General features: G+C 57.1%; 2 protein-coding genes across 2 annotated transcripts; one reads left to right on the forward strand and one right to left on the reverse strand.

The window, feature by feature from the left end:
- Positions 1–3,461: 3,461 nt before the first annotated feature.
- On the forward strand, positions 3,462–6,566 carry adoa (2-aminoethanethiol (cysteamine) dioxygenase a). The gene is made up of 2 exons (XM_086158333.1): positions 3,462–4,046; positions 4,872–6,566. Exons 1-2 carry the CDS (start codon positions 3,684–3,686, stop codon positions 5,298–5,300), a joined length of 792 nt encoding a protein of 263 aa, XP_086014459.1. The 5' UTR covers positions 3,462–3,683; the 3' UTR covers positions 5,301–6,566.
- Positions 6,567–8,195: 1,629 nt separating this feature from the next.
- Positions 8,196–10,854, reverse strand: egr2b (early growth response 2b). Its single transcript, XM_086158585.1, has 2 exons — positions 10,546–10,854; positions 8,196–10,200 (listed from the first exon to the last, which is right to left on the reverse strand). The coding sequence occupies exons 1-2, from the start codon at positions 10,712–10,714 to the stop codon at positions 9,014–9,016; spliced, it is 1,356 nt and encodes a 451-aa protein (XP_086014711.1). The 5' UTR covers positions 10,715–10,854; the 3' UTR covers positions 8,196–9,013.
- Positions 10,855–18,310: the final 7,456 nt, after the last annotated feature.

An 18,310-nucleotide genomic window follows, 5' to 3' on the forward strand; every position in this document is an offset into this window, starting at 1 on the left:
CCGCAAAGGCAGGAGATAACAAATATGAACCCCGACGCTCCAAAGCCCACCGCCTGTCTGAGACTGACTGATAGAAGGTGTTTCCTCGGGACGGCGCTCGGTGTACGAACCACACGGGCCGCCGTGTGTCCGGCAGATGGACGGCAGGGTTATAACCAGAGAGGTGGTGTGCTGGGATAACTTGTGCCGGTCTTGTTTCCTCCTCATTCGTTCAGTGGTTGAGAACTTTGCATTGAATCGTGTCTCTCTTGGGGAGAATCGCCAAATGCGAAAGGTTTCAGGCACAAAGACGTGTGTCGGTAGAAAGTGCACGCCGAACGTCGGCATTGGCCTCCGCCGTGGCCGGTGGTGGCGGCGGGTGTCAGATGAGGTGAAAGCGTCCCGGTGCTGCGCTCACAGGGACGGCGGTGACCCCTCCACGCTAGGCTCCGGCGTGCTTCCTCAAACGCCGGAGGGCCCGGTCGCAGGTGCCGATGCGGCGCTCGACGACGGCTCGGCATCACCGTCCCAGAATGCGGAGCTCGGAGCCTGCGGGAGAGCGCATGTGAAGAGCGTGCATGCCCGAGTGGGCGGTCCCACAGTGAGCGCTCTGTCTGAAGGAGCCAAGAACAAACATTAGCATTGCATCTTCCCAGCAACTTATGCGCACATTCTGGACTGTGAGCTGATGAATTTTCATCTTTGGCCTGCTATGGAGGCATTCTTTGACACACAACAGAGTGTGTGTGCTTCAGAGGGAAGGGCTGATGTGGCAGGGCCGTGGGGGGGGGGGGGGGGGGTCGAACCTCACGCTCCCAGACTTTAATGAACACCCAGAACACGGAGAACAGGCGGCATATTGAGACACACAAAGGCCACGTTCAAGGGGCTGTTAGCATTGTCTCAGAGGACAGAGGGGTGTGTGTGTGTGTGTGTGTGCGCGCGCGTGTGCATGTGTGTGTGTGTCTGTGTGTGCACACCCACTTGTCTATGTGGGTTTGGAAAATTTTTACTTTTTATAAAACTTAAAACAGTTCATGTTCGCCCCGGTCGTCACCTATGTTTGCGTACAGAATTCACACACGCACCCACTGTTACTTCCACACGTGTGTGTGTGTGTGTGTGTGCGTGCATGTGTGTGTGTGTGCGTGTGTGTGTGTGTGTGTGCGCGCGTGTGTGTGTGTGTGTGTGTCCAGCCATTCCGAGCTCCTTGGCTGTGTCTCAGCAGCTGCCATGATGAAGCTTGACTTCTCTGCAATGTCAGTCATGCACATTTCAAGCAGCAGGGAATAATGTTGGCTTTATGTCCGGATGCTAATTGGATGGAAATAATCGGGGTCGCTGCCGTCCTGTCCTCAGTGGACACATTATTCCGACAACATTTTCATTTTATATTACGCCGATCCCAATCGACAAGGCGGACGTTGTCCAGAAGCTCCCTTCCCTTATCAGATGTCACCGCGCCCCTGCGCGAGGGCCGTCTTCTCCCGTCATCTACCGGTGAACACATGATGGAGGCTGAGGAGACGTGGGACGGCCGTCGCGCCTGAGATTAAATTCCAGGAAACAGTAAAGTGGAAAATGATGTATTTGAACGTGAAAGTGGCAGAAACCTTCACAGTGTGTAAAACAAACATCGGTTCTTCATGAGACCGGCTGTCCTGCTGCTGCCGCCAGCATGAAACCTTCACATCACAGATGTGACCTCCGTGGTGCTGCACGTCGGGGTTACCAGGGGTTACCGGGTTACGCAGGGGTTACCCACCGCCCCACGCAGCCAGAGGGACCCTGGGTAGATTCCCACCGGAGGCCTTCCTGCGTGGAGTCTCCATGTTCTCCCCGTGTCTTCGTGGGGTTCCTCGGGGTTCTCCGGGTTCCAAACACACAGGAGGTACACGGAGATCCTACACTGTGTGTGAATGAGAGGGTGAACGGTTGTGTGTCTCTGAACCACCCCTGTGATTGGTCCAGGGTGAACCCCCTCTCACACACCCTGACCAGGATAATCTGTGTGGAAAATGAATGAATGAATGAATGAATGATTATTAAACACGGTTGCTAATGACTTGCGTGTTTCTAAGGAAACACGTGTTCAATTATGGACTTCTTCCCAATAATTCTGTGTATGTTCTGTTCCTTCTGTTTTTTACTTGTGAAGCGTCTTTGAGTGTCATGAAAAGCGCTATAAAAATCCCATGTATTATTATTATTATTATTAAGGATCGCTCTTATCTTCTATAGCAAGATGTGTGTGCGTGTATAAATGAGGATGAAGCAACCTTATTATCCCTGTGTGTGTGTGTGTGTGTGTGTGTGTGTGCTGGCTGAAGCCCAAGTGCTTATTTACACACACTTGTTTGCATTTGTGTGTGTGAGTAAATGTGCATTTATGTCTTACATTATGGATGATGGTGAGACACACACACACACACACACACACAACCACACCGAGTACAGGAGTGTGTGTGCAGGATGACTCATCCCTGCCGAGCTGAGTGTTTGAGATGGGTCTGAGTCAGTGCTGTATCTTCCGGAGGGTTGCTGTGGTCCACCTCCTCTGTCCTCACAGCTCAGCGCCGTGCACGTCCACTGTTTGGCTTGTCAACAGCTGTTGTTGACATGTCTCATGGCCTTCTTCTCAACCCAGATTACGCAAACCACTCGGAGGAAGCTCTCTCAGCTGCGTTTCGGAGAGAGGACCAAGTCCCGCATCATCCGTCGCGGGGCAGATACACGACGGGGCCGCGACGCCGAACCCGGTGTGACACGACGAGGCCTCGCGGGCCGCCAGGTCTTCGCCGTTCGGTGGAAACGCGACGACCTCGACGTGTCCGTGAACACACACACCACTGAGGACACACACCTCACGGTGGAAACATCTCACTGTCTTCCGCGGTCCTTTTGAAGCTATCCTTCTGCACACATCTTCATCTTCTCAGCGGCCTCTCCATCCTCGGGTCGGGATAAATAAACAAAGTTCTAAAAAGGTGCTGATGTTTCGGTCGACGGTGAATGCAGATTGAACATGAAAAGATCAGAACAGTCACATGTGCGTTTGGAAACCACCGGTTGAGCTCATGGATTCATGAATCGTCCACGGATCATCCGTGGATCCTCCGTGGGGTGGGAGTGACGGGTCCGGGCTGAGCGGCGCGGAGCCCGGGATGTGCAGGAGGATGTGAGGGGGAGGCGCGGTTCAACGGCCTGTCTGGCCTTCCCCTCTCGTTTCACCCCCGCGTCTGCCGCGCATCGCCGAGGCCGCCGGGAAACGGAGTCCCGCGGCCGGCGCCGCGGTCCGGTTCTCCGCCGTGAGCCGCGCGTCGGTGCGTAGCGACGAACCGCCCGTGTGATACGGCGTCCTCTGGGCGGACGGGGGCGGGAAAGCACCCGGATGCTCGCGTTCGCTCCGAGGAGCCCCCGAGCGGCCGCTCGACTCGAACTACAAATCCCAGGATCCTTTGCGCTTCCCCGCGCATGCGCCCTGAGCCCGGGCGAGGAGGGAGAGCGGTGAGTCCGGAGGAGCGCCGTCGTCCGGCATGGAATCCGTCTTTATCGCGGCGAAGTGAAGTCCGACGTCCCGACGCCGCTGACCTTTGGCCCCCGGGAGGTGGACGCTCCGCTCCGGGCGACGTTTGATGACGCCGGGGGTCCTGCGAGCCCTATTCCCCCCGACGCCCCGGTGACCGCTCCCTCCCGACGCCAGGATGCCCCGGAACCAGAAGACCCCGCTGATCCAGAAGATCGCGAAGCAGGCCTTCAGCGCCTACCGCGGCCCGCAGGCCCCCGCCGGCCCCGCCGGCCCCGCACCCCCCGCCGGCGGCGAGGCGGCGGCGGAGGACCGCCAGGCGCAGCTGGTCTCCTTGGTCACCGCGCTCCGGGCGGCCGACCTGAAGATCGCCCCCCGGAGGAGGAAGGTGGGCCAACCGGCCCTCCCGGGACCCTCGGGACCCCCGGTCGCCTACATGCACATCTGCGAGACGGAGGTGTTCAGCATGGGGGTGTTCCTGCTCCGCACCGGGGCCTCCATCCCGCTGCACGACCACCCCGGCATGAACGGGATGCTCAAGGTGGGTCCAGGACACCTGTCCTCCTCAGAGCCTCCGGCCGAGCAGCATCATCTACACCGGGTGGACCTTCGTGGTCCTGGTGCTTTCATGATGCAGCTGATGAGGTGTAGACATCGAGAAATGAGACGCTTTCAAATCCAATCATCTCCAGTCAGTCCTGAGATGTTTGCTTAAAGCCATCGGGTGGCGGGAGCGACACATTGGACGTAAAAGAGGGCTTGAAGTTCACCGTTGAGTGGTGGTTAGATGGGTTAGAGCCCCCTCTCCCAGCAGGAGCTCCCTGGTCCGGTGTGGAGTCTCCATGTTCTCAGCATGGGGTTCCTCCCCCAGTCCGACACCATGCGGGAGCTTCGGTGGAGACCCTGCATCGTCCACATGCGTGCACAAGAGGGTGAATGGTTGCACGTCTCTGTACGCGGCCCTGTGATTAGTCCAGGGTGACCCCGCCTCTTGGCAGGGGTACGCTTCGCCCCGCCGCTGCAGGGTAAGCAGCTCGAGAATGAATGAATGAATGAAGGATCTGGTGGGACATCAGTCCCTCTGGACCGTCTGGATCTTCTGAACACTGCAGCAAACACCCGGGCCGGTGGGCTGGTTGAAGCCAATAATCTAGAATATAGTTATTGATCTTTTGTAATCGTTGTCTGGCGTGAAGCGCCCCCGCGGGTCCTCTGCTGGGGACCTTCCAGCGAGGGATGCCGTCAGGAGCCGATGTGATGCCCGGATGTTACCGGCACGCGGTGACGCGTCCTCGTGTCCGGGCTCTTCGTCCGTCCTCCTCGATGTGTCGTGCCGGTCGCGTAACGCTGCTCTTTGTGTCTCCAGGTTCTCTACGGGAAGGTGAGCGTCCGCTGCTTCGACAAGCTGGAGGACCAGCCCGCTGTCGGCGCCGCCTTGCCCGCCTTTCAGCCCCCGCTGGCGGCGCCTCAGCTGGCGGCGCTACGGCGCTCGGTGCTGCGCTCGGTGGCCGAGTACTCGGAGAGCAGCGGGCCGTGTCTCCTCACCCCGCTGAGGGACAACCTCCACCAGATCGATGCTTTAGAAGGACCCGCCGCCTTCCTGGACATCCTGGCGCCGCCGTACAACCCCGAGGACGGGCGGGACTGCCACTATTATAAGGTCCTTCACACCACGGCGGACGGAGGGGGAGCCGGTGGCGGTGGAGGCCAGGAGACCTGGCTGCTCGAGATCCCTCAGCCAGAGGACTTCTGGTGTGGAGGGGAAGCCTACCCCGGCCCGGTGGTCTCCGTCTGAAGGACCTGCCCGTCCCACAGGAGGACAGATCTATCCAGGCCTGAGCGGGGTTCGGGGGCCGTCACATCTTACGGTCCCCGCCCCCAGCCGACCTCCGGCGGTCCGGACCTCCGAACCCAGGCCCTCACCGTTTCGATGCCAGACTTGAAAAAACAGCGCTCTGTGAAACCGAGGACTCGAGACCGAGACGCACCCGAACGCCAAAGATCGTCACGCCTGCCCGAGGTCGGTCCCGGGGCTCAAACATCTGACTTACATGACGCCTCTTGGACCCATCAGGAGGACACACGGCATCCTCAGGAGGACAGTGGGCATATATCACAGAATTGCCCGGGGCAAATGTAGCATTCCGTTCCGACGTCCATCTCAGCTCCAGCTCTTCTGCCAGGTCATTCCAGAGTCCGTCCAGACGTCTGCTGAGGAAGAGCATCCGTTCAACATCCGCTCTGCATTGACTGGAACTCCGGGAGTCCGCTGGCAAAGGCACAGCACACATCCACCATCCGTCCGGTGGAGGCCACACCGCCCTCCAGGGTGAAGACCGCCTCCGGCCGGTGCCAGTGACGCTCATGCTTCCCCGGAGAGTCACAGCTCTCAGTATAACATCTCCCTTCACGGGTTCAGTTTCTCTATGGATGTCCAAAGAACATCTTAGCAGGCGCACAGGTCGTTCTAAGATCAGGAACCCTTCCAGGAGACGGGAGGGACCTTAAATCCACCACTCAGCTCTTTGTGTCCGTCCTCATCAGCATCACGGTATCACCGAGCCGTGTGTTGTCCAAAAACAAGCCAGTGTTGATGTCCATCCATAAGGAGGAGGTTCTGCATCTCACACATACAGTATACATGCACACACACACACACACACACACACACACACACTCGCTGACAGCAAGCTTTATTTTGTAACCTACGTATACTCGTGGACGTGCACGTGTGCATCGTCTCCAAAGGCCGACATTTGAAGGTTTAGCAGATGAATGTGGCTCCGTCCAGGAGGAGGAGGAGGAGGAGGAGGAGCTCAGAACACGTCTCCATCCTCATGTTTGACTTCACGTGGGGTTCCTGGTTCATGAAGGTGCTCCTCTGAATGTCTGCAACGAGGAGACACCAGGGAACCCTCTTTGTCCAGATGTTCTTGTTCTGCCCCTGCCTCTCAGCAGATGATCTCAGGTAGAGATGTTTTCTATCAGTAAGTGTCTACACTTCCAAATATCTAAATGTAAACCAAATATCTCTGTAATATATAAAAGCAAATATTTCAAAGCATGCGTGATCTGGTTTTGTCCGCGCGGATGCAGATGAGGATCTGCTCGGACCTTCACCGCTCTTCTTCATCCAATGTACCTGGGACTTTGGTAGAACGTGCGGGTGGACGGGCGGCTCCGGGTCGGGGGTTAGAGCTTCTGCCCCGCAGCCAGAAGGGGGCTTTCCTGCGCGGAGGCTCCCGTGGACCTGCCTCTTCCGGATCACCGCTGGGACCGACTCCGGCATCACGCCACCCTGCCGACAGGAGAAGCGGGAGGCCTGGAGCCGGTGGGTCTCCCACTCGACCCACTGGTGAACATACGTCTCAAACGGAAGAAGCGCGGGATCGCGCTGCAGAAGGCCTGCTGGCACCATCCAATCAAGTGTCTCCTGGATGTGTCTTCACCTCCACCTGCACGAGGGGGGACAAGCCTTCCTCCTCTCATCGCCGATGTTCTTCTGCTTCAGCAGACCGTGAGGAGTGTCAGGTGTACGACTACTCCAGCATTCACACACACTCACACACCGATAGCGGCGGAGCTGCGGTGGGAGGTGCTAACCACACGGTCAGAATCTCTTGGGGTTCGGAGTTTTGCTCAAACCTCGGCATGAAGAGTCGGAGACCAGAGAGCTGAGACACGGCTGCTCCGTGAAGGAGGGGAACCCACAGCACGGAGCCTCCAGCAAGAGCAAATCCTTCCTACGTGAGGCTCTGCGTGGCAGGGGTCAGGACCTCTGCCCCTCGGCAAGAAGGTCCTTGGTTCTGCTTTGTGTGTGGAGTCTCCATGTTCTCCCCGTCTCTGCCCGGGGTTCCTCGGGAGTTCCGGAGTTCCACCCTCTGAGTGATTGTATTTATCGGCCGTGTGAAGGAGCGAACGAACGGTCGCGTGTCTCCAAAGGTGACCAAAGTATTGGTCGTGTGTCTCCCTGTGATGGAAGAGTGAAGGTCCAGGTTGAGCCCTGAACCCCCCGGATGATCTCCAGCCCCCTGGACCTGCTCTGAAGGACAAGCAGCATCAACAACCAACAAGTTTATTCCAATCCTTAAGTTCCCACACATCTTTGAGTCATTGTACTTTCTTAAAATACTCTATTAAAGCACTTCACTGTATGCCCGTGTGTGTGTGTGTGTGTGTGTGTGTGTGTGTGTGTGTGTGTGTGTGTGTGTGTGTGTGTGTGTGTGTGTGTGTTTGGGTGGGTGAGTGCCCCCCTAAAATGCATTGTATAGATAGATGCATATATAGATGCATTGTATAGATGCATATATCTAAGTGTGTGTAAATGCACGTGTTTTGGTCATCATGCATGCATCTTTTTTGGAAGTGTGTGTGTGTGTGTGTTTCTTTGTGAGACTGTATGCTATGAGTGTTACACCGATTCTTTATTAGAATGTGGTTTTGTATGTGTGTGTGTGCTCGCACAATAATCTAACTGAAAATGTTCCGTTTCATCCACGCGCTTCAACGTTCCAGTTTGACCTGCGCCCACGCACATACACACACACACATACACACACACACATACACACACACATACACACACATACACACACACACACACACACACACACACACACACACACATTCTAATAAAGAAACGCTGGAACACACAGTTGTATCAAATCTGTCACCATTTTAAACACCAATATTATGACATCTGATCAGATTTATTTATTCATGGAATAATTCTTTTTTTATTTTATTTCTTTTTAAATGTCATTAGAATCTGTATTAAAACACGGAGGTTGAACAAAGATCTTCACCGACGGCCAGAGCTGGAGTGACTTCAGCCCTTAGCGGATCAGGACCTGCTGGTGTGGACGTTAATTCTGTTAATGTCTGCACCTGCGTGCGTGCGTGCGTGCGTGCGTGTGAAGGCGCTTCGTCCTGGTTCTTCCCCCGGTCCTTTACCGAACCCTTTCCATGTCCCCGCCCCACGGGTCTGCAGATGTTTGATTTCCACGTCCTCGTCCACGCGAGACCTTTCCCTCAGAAGCCCTGTTCAGCTCCACCCTGGCCGCGCGCTCACACACACATACACACACACACACACACACACACACACACACACACACACACACACACACACCCTTCCGGACAGAGTGCGTTTGGAGCCACATTTCTCAACCCTGACGGAACAGAAATAAGAACCCGAGTGGGTGAGACGTGAATCCTCGTCGTGGGTTCGCTTGTTTTTCTGTCCCGCGGCTCCACGGAGGGCCGCGCGCAGCGGCCCAAACACGGACACGCGCGGGTCCCAGGTGAGCTCAGGTGAGATTTGCCGTTAAAGGCGGGGAGCTGCGTTAGAAGCGGCGGGTGACCGAAGGCACTGCGTCACGGAGCCCACGGACACGCGGGTTAGCGAACCCGTAACTCTGGCGACGGCGTCCTGACGCGTAGATGCGCATGGAGTCCGTGCGTAATTACGCACGGCCGCGGGTCTGCGGTCCACTTGCTGGTCACAGTCTAGGAGCAGACCGCGCCGCCGCCGCCGCCGCCGGGCGCGGAGGGCGCAGCAACGGCGGCGGCGGCGGCGGCGGAGGTGGACTTCCGCTCCTTCTGGCGCAGGTGGATCTTCGTGTGCCGCTTCCGCTCGTCGCTGCGCGCGAACTTGCGGCCGCAAAAGTCGCAGGCGAACGGCTTCTCGCCGGTGTGCGTGCGGATGTGCGTGGTGAGGTGGTCGCTGCGGGAGAAGTTGCGCATGCAGATGCGGCACTGGAAGGGCTTGTGTCCGGTGTGGATGCGGATGTGGCGCGTCAGCTCGTCGGAGCGGGAGAAGCGGCGGTCGCAGCCCTCCGCCGGGCACGGGTACGGCCGCTCGTGCACCGGCGTCTTGCTGGGCCGGTTGGGGTACTTCCGGGGCCGCAGGATGGGCCTCAGCGGCAGGTTCTGCGGGCTGTAGGCGGCGGCCAGCCGCGGCGCGCCGCCCTCGGCCGCGGCGCCCGGCGCGCCCAGCGTGAAGTTCCTGATGGTGTTGAGCGGCGTCAGCGGCGGCGGCACGCGGAACGTGTCCAGAGGGCACGCGCCGAACGGCTTCCGGTCCGCCGCGTCCCGCTGGCAGGCGGGCTGGAAGAAGCCCGGGTAGTCCGGCAGCAGCGGGAACAGCCCCGGCGCGTCCGGCGGCTTGGGCGACGAGTAGGACGGCGGCGGGTAGGACGCGGGCAGGAAGGCCGACGCGTCCTGGTACGCGTCCCCGCAGCCGGACGCCGAGTACGGCGGCGGCGGCGGCGAGTACAGGTGGTGGTGCGGGTGCTGGTGCGGGTGCGGGTGCGGGTGCGGGTGCGGGTGGTGCAGCTGCTGCTCCATCTCCTGCTGCTGCGCCGCCAGGCCGCAGCTCAGCGCGCCGCCCGGGAAGCGCTGCGGGGAAGCGGCGGACGCCGGAGAGGAGGAGGCGGAGGACGAGGGGGGGCCCGGCGGGGGCGGGGCGGCGGCCGCCGGCGGCTGGGCCACGTTCAGGATGCCCGACACGATGTTGATGACGCCCTCGGGGTTCCAGTTGCCCGGGTACTGCGAGTCGATGGAGAACTTGCCCATGTAGGTGAAGGTCTGGTTGCGGTGGGGCGCCGGCGGCGCGGGCGGCGGCGGGTATCCGCCGTACGACGTCAGGTCCAGCCCGCGGCGCTCCGCCGCAACGTCCGCGGCAGCGAGGCTCTCTGGGGACGGAGAGGGACCGGGGTCAACATCTCACACCCGACATCCGGGAGGTGCCCACCTGACGACCGGACGACCGGCGAGCGGAGTCTCCTCAGGACTTACCGGAGAGGAGCCGCTCCGACATCTGGCCAGATGTTGGAGTCGGACGGAGGGCGTGAGGAGGAACTCCGAGCACCGGGGCAGATGCTTCCAGAGAGTCTCCTCCGCGCTCCGAGAGACTCCAAACCCCTGGGAATCTGCGTCCACATGTCTCGGCACACGGAACCGCATTCGAACCCGCACTTGCCCCCCTCCCCTCCCACACACACACACACACACACACACACACACACACACACACTCACCCGCCATGTTCACGGGCTCGTAGTGCGCGCCGGTGTCCGCGCCGGGGAACACGGCCACGGAGGTCTGCAGGCCGCCGGCCAGCTCGTCCATGGCGAACACGCTCTCCGGGCCGGCGTGCACGAAGCCGCCGAGGCTGAGCGGCACCTTCTCCAGGGTCCTGGCCGTCATCGCGGTGGTGGTGGTGGTGGTGGTGGAGGAGGAGGAGGAGGAGGAGGGGGGGGCGCGGGCCGGGGCGTCAGCGCATGTCCGTGTCCGCGTCTCTGCGTGGACGCGCTCCGTGCGCGAACTGGCCCGCGTCCTGGTCGTTACCGGGGAACGGCGGCCCCGGCGGCCCGCGTATTTATGGGAACCCTTTGAAGGCGCCTCCGCGTCATTGCCCACATATGGAGTGGGCGGGGGGGAAAGGAGGCGCTCCGAGCGCTGATTGGCTGCGGGTCCCCGTGACGTTTTCCCCGGGAATCACTGCGGATCGGACGGCCGCCGCACACCGGCCCGCGTCCGCGGCCAGGAGAGACCCCGCCGGGTTCTCCTTCGGCTCCTCCTCCTCCTCCTCATCTTCATCATCATCCTCATCATCGTCATCTTCGTATTCTTCCGACGAAGCTCCGCTCGTGAGCGGGGTGCGCGCGACGAAAAGAGGAATTCCGGTTGAAAAGAGCGCGCGCCCATAAAAGGTCGGATCCGGCGAGCGGCGCCTTATTTGGGCCCCGGAAGCGCCATCAGCGGAAAGTGCCGGGTTTGGTCGAGCGGAGACGCAAACCGTGGAATATCTGCGACGGACGCGCGGAAAGAGTGTTTACGCCATCCGACACGACTCTAGGAAACAGCGGGGGCCGCGGGGAAACCTGCGCCTATATTTAGACGGCGCGGCTATCTATAGATCATCTATCGGCACCGAACACCGGAAGAAAGAGTGCTGAACGGGACTCTCGTCCGGTTCATGTCATGACGGGAGAAACAATCGATCGTTTCCCCGTGTTGTGCCGGCGGTCCCCCCCGGGCGGTGGGATCACACGGACTGTAACTTTAATAACACTTTATCAGTGCTTTGTTGTTCTTTATAATCTGACATCTGTCAATCATTCCGTCCATTTCACTTCTCAACTTTTCGCGTTTGACTTGTCTCCCGGCTCGGGGGAACAGCGGCGCGCTGTGGCCACACGGGAGACTGCCGTGTTCTCCGTGTGTCGTCTTTTGTGCGTGTGTGTGTGTGTGTGTGTGTGTGTGTGTGTGTGTGTGTGTGTGTGTGTGTGTGTTCGCACTAAGACATACACTCCCTGATTTCAGTTTTACATCCAAAAGTCACAGACAAAGACCTCTCAGAGCGTCAGACTGTACGAGAGATGACAATCCCCTGATCTTTGACCTTCCCAGCAAAACCCCCTTCCAGGGGGAAGCCCGGGGGGGATGTGGGGGTGCGGCGCTGCTGGCGGAGGGCGCTCACTCTGTTTCTGGATATTGCTCTGTGTGCAGTGCACAGTCTGCTTTGTCGTCGGAGGTTATTGAACCAAAATAACAGCATTCTAGTTTCCTCCATCTTCTTCTCCAGTTCCGATGAATGGAGGAGCAACTTGTGTTTTCAGAGTATTTGTGTGTTTGTTAATAACCCGCGGCACCGAAGAACCTCGGCACAGATGACGCACATGGACGGCGTCTCAAAGCTTGTCACACATCGTCAATGGAAATCATCTCCGTTACGACGGACCGTCGCGGTCCCGAGTCTCCGGGTGACGAGAAGATAGGGGGTCTCGCGGTTTACGGGAGACCTCTTAGGAGTGCGAAGAACAGGGATGAATTCCCGAGAGCGACCGTGTCCTCCTGCCGCTGAGCGAGCGGGTTCTTCTTCCACGTAGTTGCGGGTTCCAGATTGATCTGAGCACCTGGAACATGCCTTCACCGGTGGAGACGAACATGCCGACTTTCTGTTTTCCGGCGACAACATTGCCTCGCTCCGAGTTTCGGGAGGCCAGCGCCGTGCCGCCATTTTAACTTTATTTCACCTTGTGTTGTGTTCACAAACTCCCTCCGTGCCGCCGTTGTCCTCCGTGCCCCTGGATGCGAGTCTCACACACACTGAGGCGTCCTCACACACACCAGCCTCTTCTCCTGGACGCTTTTCTTCTGCCTGATCCATAACTCTCTCTTTCAGCCGGGACGTCACACACACGCCTTTCATTGACACATGAAAGGCGAGGAACAGCTCTGATATCAGGCCAAGAACACACACACACACACATATATACACACACACATACACACACAATTTCTTCTAGGGTAAAAGTCCAACTGTAACTTCAGGTCAGGAGGTCAGACTTTCATTGCTGCATCAAAGTGTCCCCTGGTGCTTGATGTGGACCTCTTGATGAAGACTAAACGTCACGACCTTCTCTAAAAGGTCCCGGCAGGAAGTCAGGTTCATGTTCAGGCTGAGGTTTCTGGGGGGGGGGCTACAGAATGTCACGCTGCTCCTCCACTCTGAAGCAGGTGTGTGTGTGTGTGTGTGTGTGTGTGTGTGAGTGTCCTGCACCTCCACCGGCCAGGGAAATGGGGCAGGGACGGATGCTCAGCGAGGCCATGGTGGAGTAGAAGAAGGAGAGGGTTGCGGGTGCAAAGCCCTCCTCAGCAGGTCGGAGACCCGATGTCAGGCGTCTTCACTCTGTGTCAGCCAATCAGGAGCGTGGCCTTCTGCGACCATCCGCCGGAGCCGGAGAAGCAGCGGGGGGGTCCGGACGCGGCCCAGATCAACACCATGGCGGTGGCGTTCAGCGGTGAACTTTTCTCCACCCTCTGCTGTTTAGTTGACACAACAGGAAGTGAGAAGTGTCTCATGCCGTCAGGGGAACCCCCCGCCCCCCCACTCTGCGGTCATAGTGTATGTGTGTGTGTGTGTGTGTGTGTTTGAAGGTTCGATAGACCCGATCTATTTGTGAATGTAAGCGTTCCAGGAAGTGAGTCATCTGAAGGTCCCCACCTGGAGGCTTCGTCTCTGACATTCAGTCACATCATTCCATACCATTTGGATGATCGAATGACGCTCCACGTATTCACGCTTTCGTGTTTGATTCTAACGGGCTTTTCGGTTTTCGCTTCGGCGACGTCGAGGTCAAAGGTCACCCCGGCCTCGACCGGCGTCTCGAACGCCGGTCGTCCGTTAGTGACGTCGCACCGGCAGAATGTCTCCTCCTTCTCCCCCCGACTCCGTTCCACTCCGTCCGCGGAGAAGATGAGAAAGCGCGCAACAATGGCGGCCACGTGAGCGTGCACACAGGCCGCCATTGATGGCGTCCCCGCCGAGACACAGCGGCCATTGTGCCGCAGAAGAAGTTCCTACTGAAGAAGTTTCTCGCCGCTCCCGTCGCCCCCCAGGAGGAAACGTCCTCCAAGAAGAGGCCTGTTTTTCTCCCGCCTCGCCCACGGAAGAAGAAATGTTTGCACTCTGCGGCTCGGGGAGGGCGAGGGGGACGGGGGGAGGAGATGGGGGAGTGCAGGTGAGGGGAGGAGGAGGAGGGTAAAGGAGCTGATGGAGAGAACGGGAGGAGGAGGAAACAAGGGGGGGAGATAAAAGCAGGGAGGGAGGAGAGAGGGGGCGCAGGGGGAACACGGCGCCCACTCACTTCTCGCCGCTTCCCGCCTTTATTCAGATGGAGAGCGATGGTGAAGTGAGACTTCTGCGGGGTAGTTGCACCCCCTGCTCCCCCCGTCACTAGTAAACACCCCCTGTCTGATAGTGTAATGTTTCCTCTCCGGGCCTCTGGGGGGGCGATGAGATTTCAGATTGAAGTATAAACACGGACTAATGGGGACTCTGGGGTGTGTGTGTGTGTGTGTGTGTGTGTGTGTGTGTGTGTGTGTTGGGGGGGTTCATCCTGATGAAGTTTCTCTTGATTCCCCCCCAACACTGACAACTATAATTACAAAAGTTATAATGTCTGTGGCTTCAGAAGTTATTGTATCACACACACACACACACACACACACACACACACAATGTGCAGTGAAACAGTTGTCTCTTATTCAAACGCTGTGTTTTCTCTGCAAGGTTCAGATGGATGGGAATGCAGAGGTCCAGCTTTGGACGGACTAATGATGACAGCAGGAGAAGTCAGGTCAGGAGGTCAGGAGGTCAGGAAGCCATGAAGGAGGAGAAGACAAATGCCACCTTTTGGTTCCCTTGATGTGGGTTTATGATATTAGGATTTATATCATCGTATCTCTACGACTGCCAGGCCGGAGGAGGCCCCGCCTCCCGGCGCCGGACGTGTGCGTAGATACCTGATGGATGAAGAGGAATCCAACGATGATCTTGATGCTTCAGGTTCTGCCTCACATCAGCCCAAACTTTCTCTTCTTGGAGTTTGTCTCCACACCTCCCCACCACACACACACACTTCCTCTCTCCATTCTCTTCTGGACTGTCACAGCTCTGTGGCCTGTCACTGTCCACCCACACACACACACACACACACACGAACACACGCACACACACGTCAGATTGTCTTTCTCCTTCTCAGGGGAGGGGCTTTCGGTGGTGTAGGTGGTTGTAGAATTTGAAGCGTCTGTTGCACACGCACACACACACACACACACACACACACACACACACTAATTTGTGTCTAAACATCTCTGAAAGCTGCAGTTCACGCCTGACACTCTGAAAGGAGGAGTAACATCTTTGTTTGTATGTGTGTGTGTGTGTGTGTGTGTGTGTGTGTGTGTGTGAGAGAGAGAGAGATGTCTCTCAGATGACCTGAACACATTCCAGGAAGCTCCTGGCCTTGTGGATGAAGAGCTGTGCTGCTGCGGGAGAGTGTGTGTGTGTGTGTGTGTGTGTGTGTGTGTGTCGCGGAGAAGGTGAGTGTGACTGCAGCTCCATCCACTCCATGAAATGATCCTCTCGCCGAGCGAGCGAGCGAACGAGCGAACGCGTCCCCACATTTTAGCAGGCACGGGCTCTCCGTCCGTCATCTCCATCTGATTTTCCAGGACATTTGCAGCACGAGCCGGCAGCTCGCGCTCTCACGGCCCTCTTCATCCTGCCGCTGGTGCCCATCTCCTCGTCCGCTCTCCATCATTTCCTCCACACCTCCGCCTCGCCGTGCGCAGCTTTTCTTCTGCCGCCTTCAAATCCAAACCGCAGCTTTGGCCGACAATCACAAGCTCCTTTTTATACTTCAATTTTCAGCTTTTAAAAACTCCTTCATTGGATTTACCCTTCACGGTGTGTGTGTGTGTGTGTGTGTGTGTGTGTGTGTGTGTGAAGCTAACGAACCTTTGTGACAAACAACCTGAATTGAAGCAAAGAAATGGAATAAAAAGTGTTATTTTACTGCAGATTCAATGTTTTATAATTGTACTTCAGAACAGATGTGACACTCAAAAGCTCCTCCTGATACCAAGTAGGACCTCCAGATCTCCAACCTCCACCTTTACATCCTTGAGAAGCACAAAAGAAGGTGCTCAGGTGTTGGGGAGTGTGGGAGAAGAAGAAGAAGCAGAAGAAGAAGAAGAAGAAGAAGCAGAAGAAGAAGAAGAAGAAGAAGAAGAAGAAGAAGAAGAAGAAGCAGAAGAAGAAGAAGCAGAAGAAGAAGAAGAAGAAGAAGAAGAAGAAGAAGAAGTCACCGCTGAGAATAAGGTGTCGAGCTGAGATATCCGTGTGTGTGAGCAAACATCTGGAACATCACCTCCACGATGAACATCCCTTCTGAGAGGGTCCACGGCGTCTGCGCTCGGAGAGCCGTCGCACGGTGAAGATCTGAAGGTCAGCGGGTCGGAGCCCATTGGCTTCTTCTCATTAAAGATTCCCGTCTCCATTGTCAGGATGGAAGCGGCTCCGCCGTTGACATTTGACTCGCCAACCATCATCACAACACATTAACGCTAATGTCCTGGAGCAGCAATAACAGCATCATTAGCCCGGATGGCTCTCCTGTGTGTGTGTGTGTGTGTGTGTGTGTGTGTGTGTGTGTGTGAGTGTGTGTATGTGTGTGTCTGACCTAACAAACACAGCAGACACACATTTCAGATTTCCCACTCAAACCTTTGAGATGTTTGATGGGATCTAAATGATGGATTATTCACCTGTAAATGCTTTTCACCGATCATCTCCTCGTCTCCTGGTTGTCCTGTGAAGGTCTGACTCCTGGAGACGTCCAACGGAGACGTCCAACGGAGACGTCCAACCTCATACCGTCGTTATTCATGCTTCACCTTCGTCTTCCTCAGTCTTTGCTCTTCATTGCTGGGGTCCTGGGAGCTTTCAGGTGATTCTGTTCTCAGTGTCATTGAAGGTCCTTCTGTGAGATGCAGATGTTCCACCAACTCAAACCGTCAAGTCCAGAGTAAATGGTGGTGCAGGGGTCGGAACCTCCTCCTCGCAGCAGAAGGTCCCTGCTTGGATTCCCACAGGGTTCCTTCCTGTGTGGAGTCTCCATGTTCTCCTGTGTCTGCGCGGGTTCCTCGGGGTTCTCCGGGTTCCTCCCACCATCCAAGCACATGCAGGAGGTTCAGTGGAGGCCCTGAGTTGTCCAAGCATGTGATCGGTCCAGGTGAACCCGCCGCCGGGATAGGCTCCGCGCCTACAGGTGGTGAAGATAATGAATGAATTCCAGGTGAGGTCTCTGTGAGCCTGGACCCTTCTGGAGGTTCTGGGTTGTGTGCAACGGGGCAGATGTTCCACCCAGATGCTCCTTCCTGGTCCTCTCTGATCGGCTGCCTCTGGGACCCCGAGTGCCGGTCCGTCCCTCTCGGCTTCGTTGTGTTCATGTTCACCTCGGCGGCCGGAGACCGATGGACCTCCTCCCTTCGGCAGCTCGCCGCTGTAAAGGCGTGCACGTGGAACGCACGCTCGTAAACACACAATCATTTGTTTCCAGAAGAAGGAGAACGTCCAGGCATTAAGGAAATGGGCTCATTGAAGGCCGTTCATCTTCACCTGCTCACGTCCTGCTGCTGGAGACATCCGTCACACACACACACACACACACTGATCTGGATTTAATTCACTGCCAGGGCGTGTGTGTGTGTGTGTGTGTGTGTGTGTGTGTGTGTGTGTGTGGTTGATGTTCAGCCATTAGCCTGTCAGTCCATTAATCAAATGCAGACGTTTTTCCAGCAATAAGTCGCCGTCCATCAAACTAATTAACACCACAGAAGCAATAATTAACGTGTCTCCATGTGTGGAGGCTCTGCGGTGGAGAAGACCTCCGACCACATGCTCAGAGCAGGAGCGCCCACGTGAAGGTGGATAGTCCCACCACGCCGGTCCGGGAGCAGCTGCCGCCAAAGACACTCAACCTCCGATTCCTGGCAATTCTCACACATCTCCTTATCTTCTGTCCACATCCACGGCACATGTGTGAAGGAGCCGATGTGGTCGTCAGGTCTTTGGGGTCAGAGCCTCCTCATCGCAGCCAGAAGGTCCCTGCTTGGATTCCTGCAGGGTTCCTTCCTGCGTGGAGTCCCCATGTTCTCCTGTGTCTGCGTGGGTTCCTCAGGGTTCTCCGGGTTCCTCCCACAGTCCAAACACATGCAGGAGGGTCAGTGGAGGCCCTGAATTGTCCAAACATTTGGTGAACGGTTGCGTGTCTCTATGTGAGGCCCTGTGATTGGTCCAGGTGAACCCGCCTCTCAGCCAATCACAACAGGGATACCCCCCCCCCCCCGTGACCCTCAGGGCAGGACAGGTGCTGTACATCATGGATGGATGGATGGATGGATGAAAGAACCAATGACTACATGTTAAGATATTAAAGAAAAACAACTAAG

This window comes from Fistularia commersonii, chromosome 13 (assembly GCF_037954325.1).
Source record: "Fistularia commersonii isolate RoL2024-O1a breed Wild chromosome 13, RoL_Fcom_v1.0, whole genome shotgun sequence".
Taxonomy (NCBI): Eukaryota; Metazoa; Chordata; class Actinopteri; order Syngnathiformes; family Fistulariidae; genus Fistularia; species Fistularia commersonii.

Coding starts and splice junctions, on each gene's coding strand:
- egr2b (XM_086158585.1), bottom strand. CDS start 10,714: ATGACGGCCAGGACCCTGGAGAAGGTGCCGCTCAGCCTCGGCGGCTTC. Junction 10,201..10,545: donor CGAGCCCGTGAACATGGCGG/GTGAGTGTGTGT, acceptor CTCCGTCCCCAG/AGAGCCTCGCTGCCGCGGAC.
- adoa (XM_086158333.1), top strand. CDS start 3,684: ATGCCCCGGAACCAGAAGACCCCGCTGATCCAGAAGATCGCGAAGCAG. Junction 4,047..4,871: donor GCATGAACGGGATGCTCAAG/GTGGGTCCAGGA, acceptor TTGTGTCTCCAG/GTTCTCTACGGGAAGGTGAG.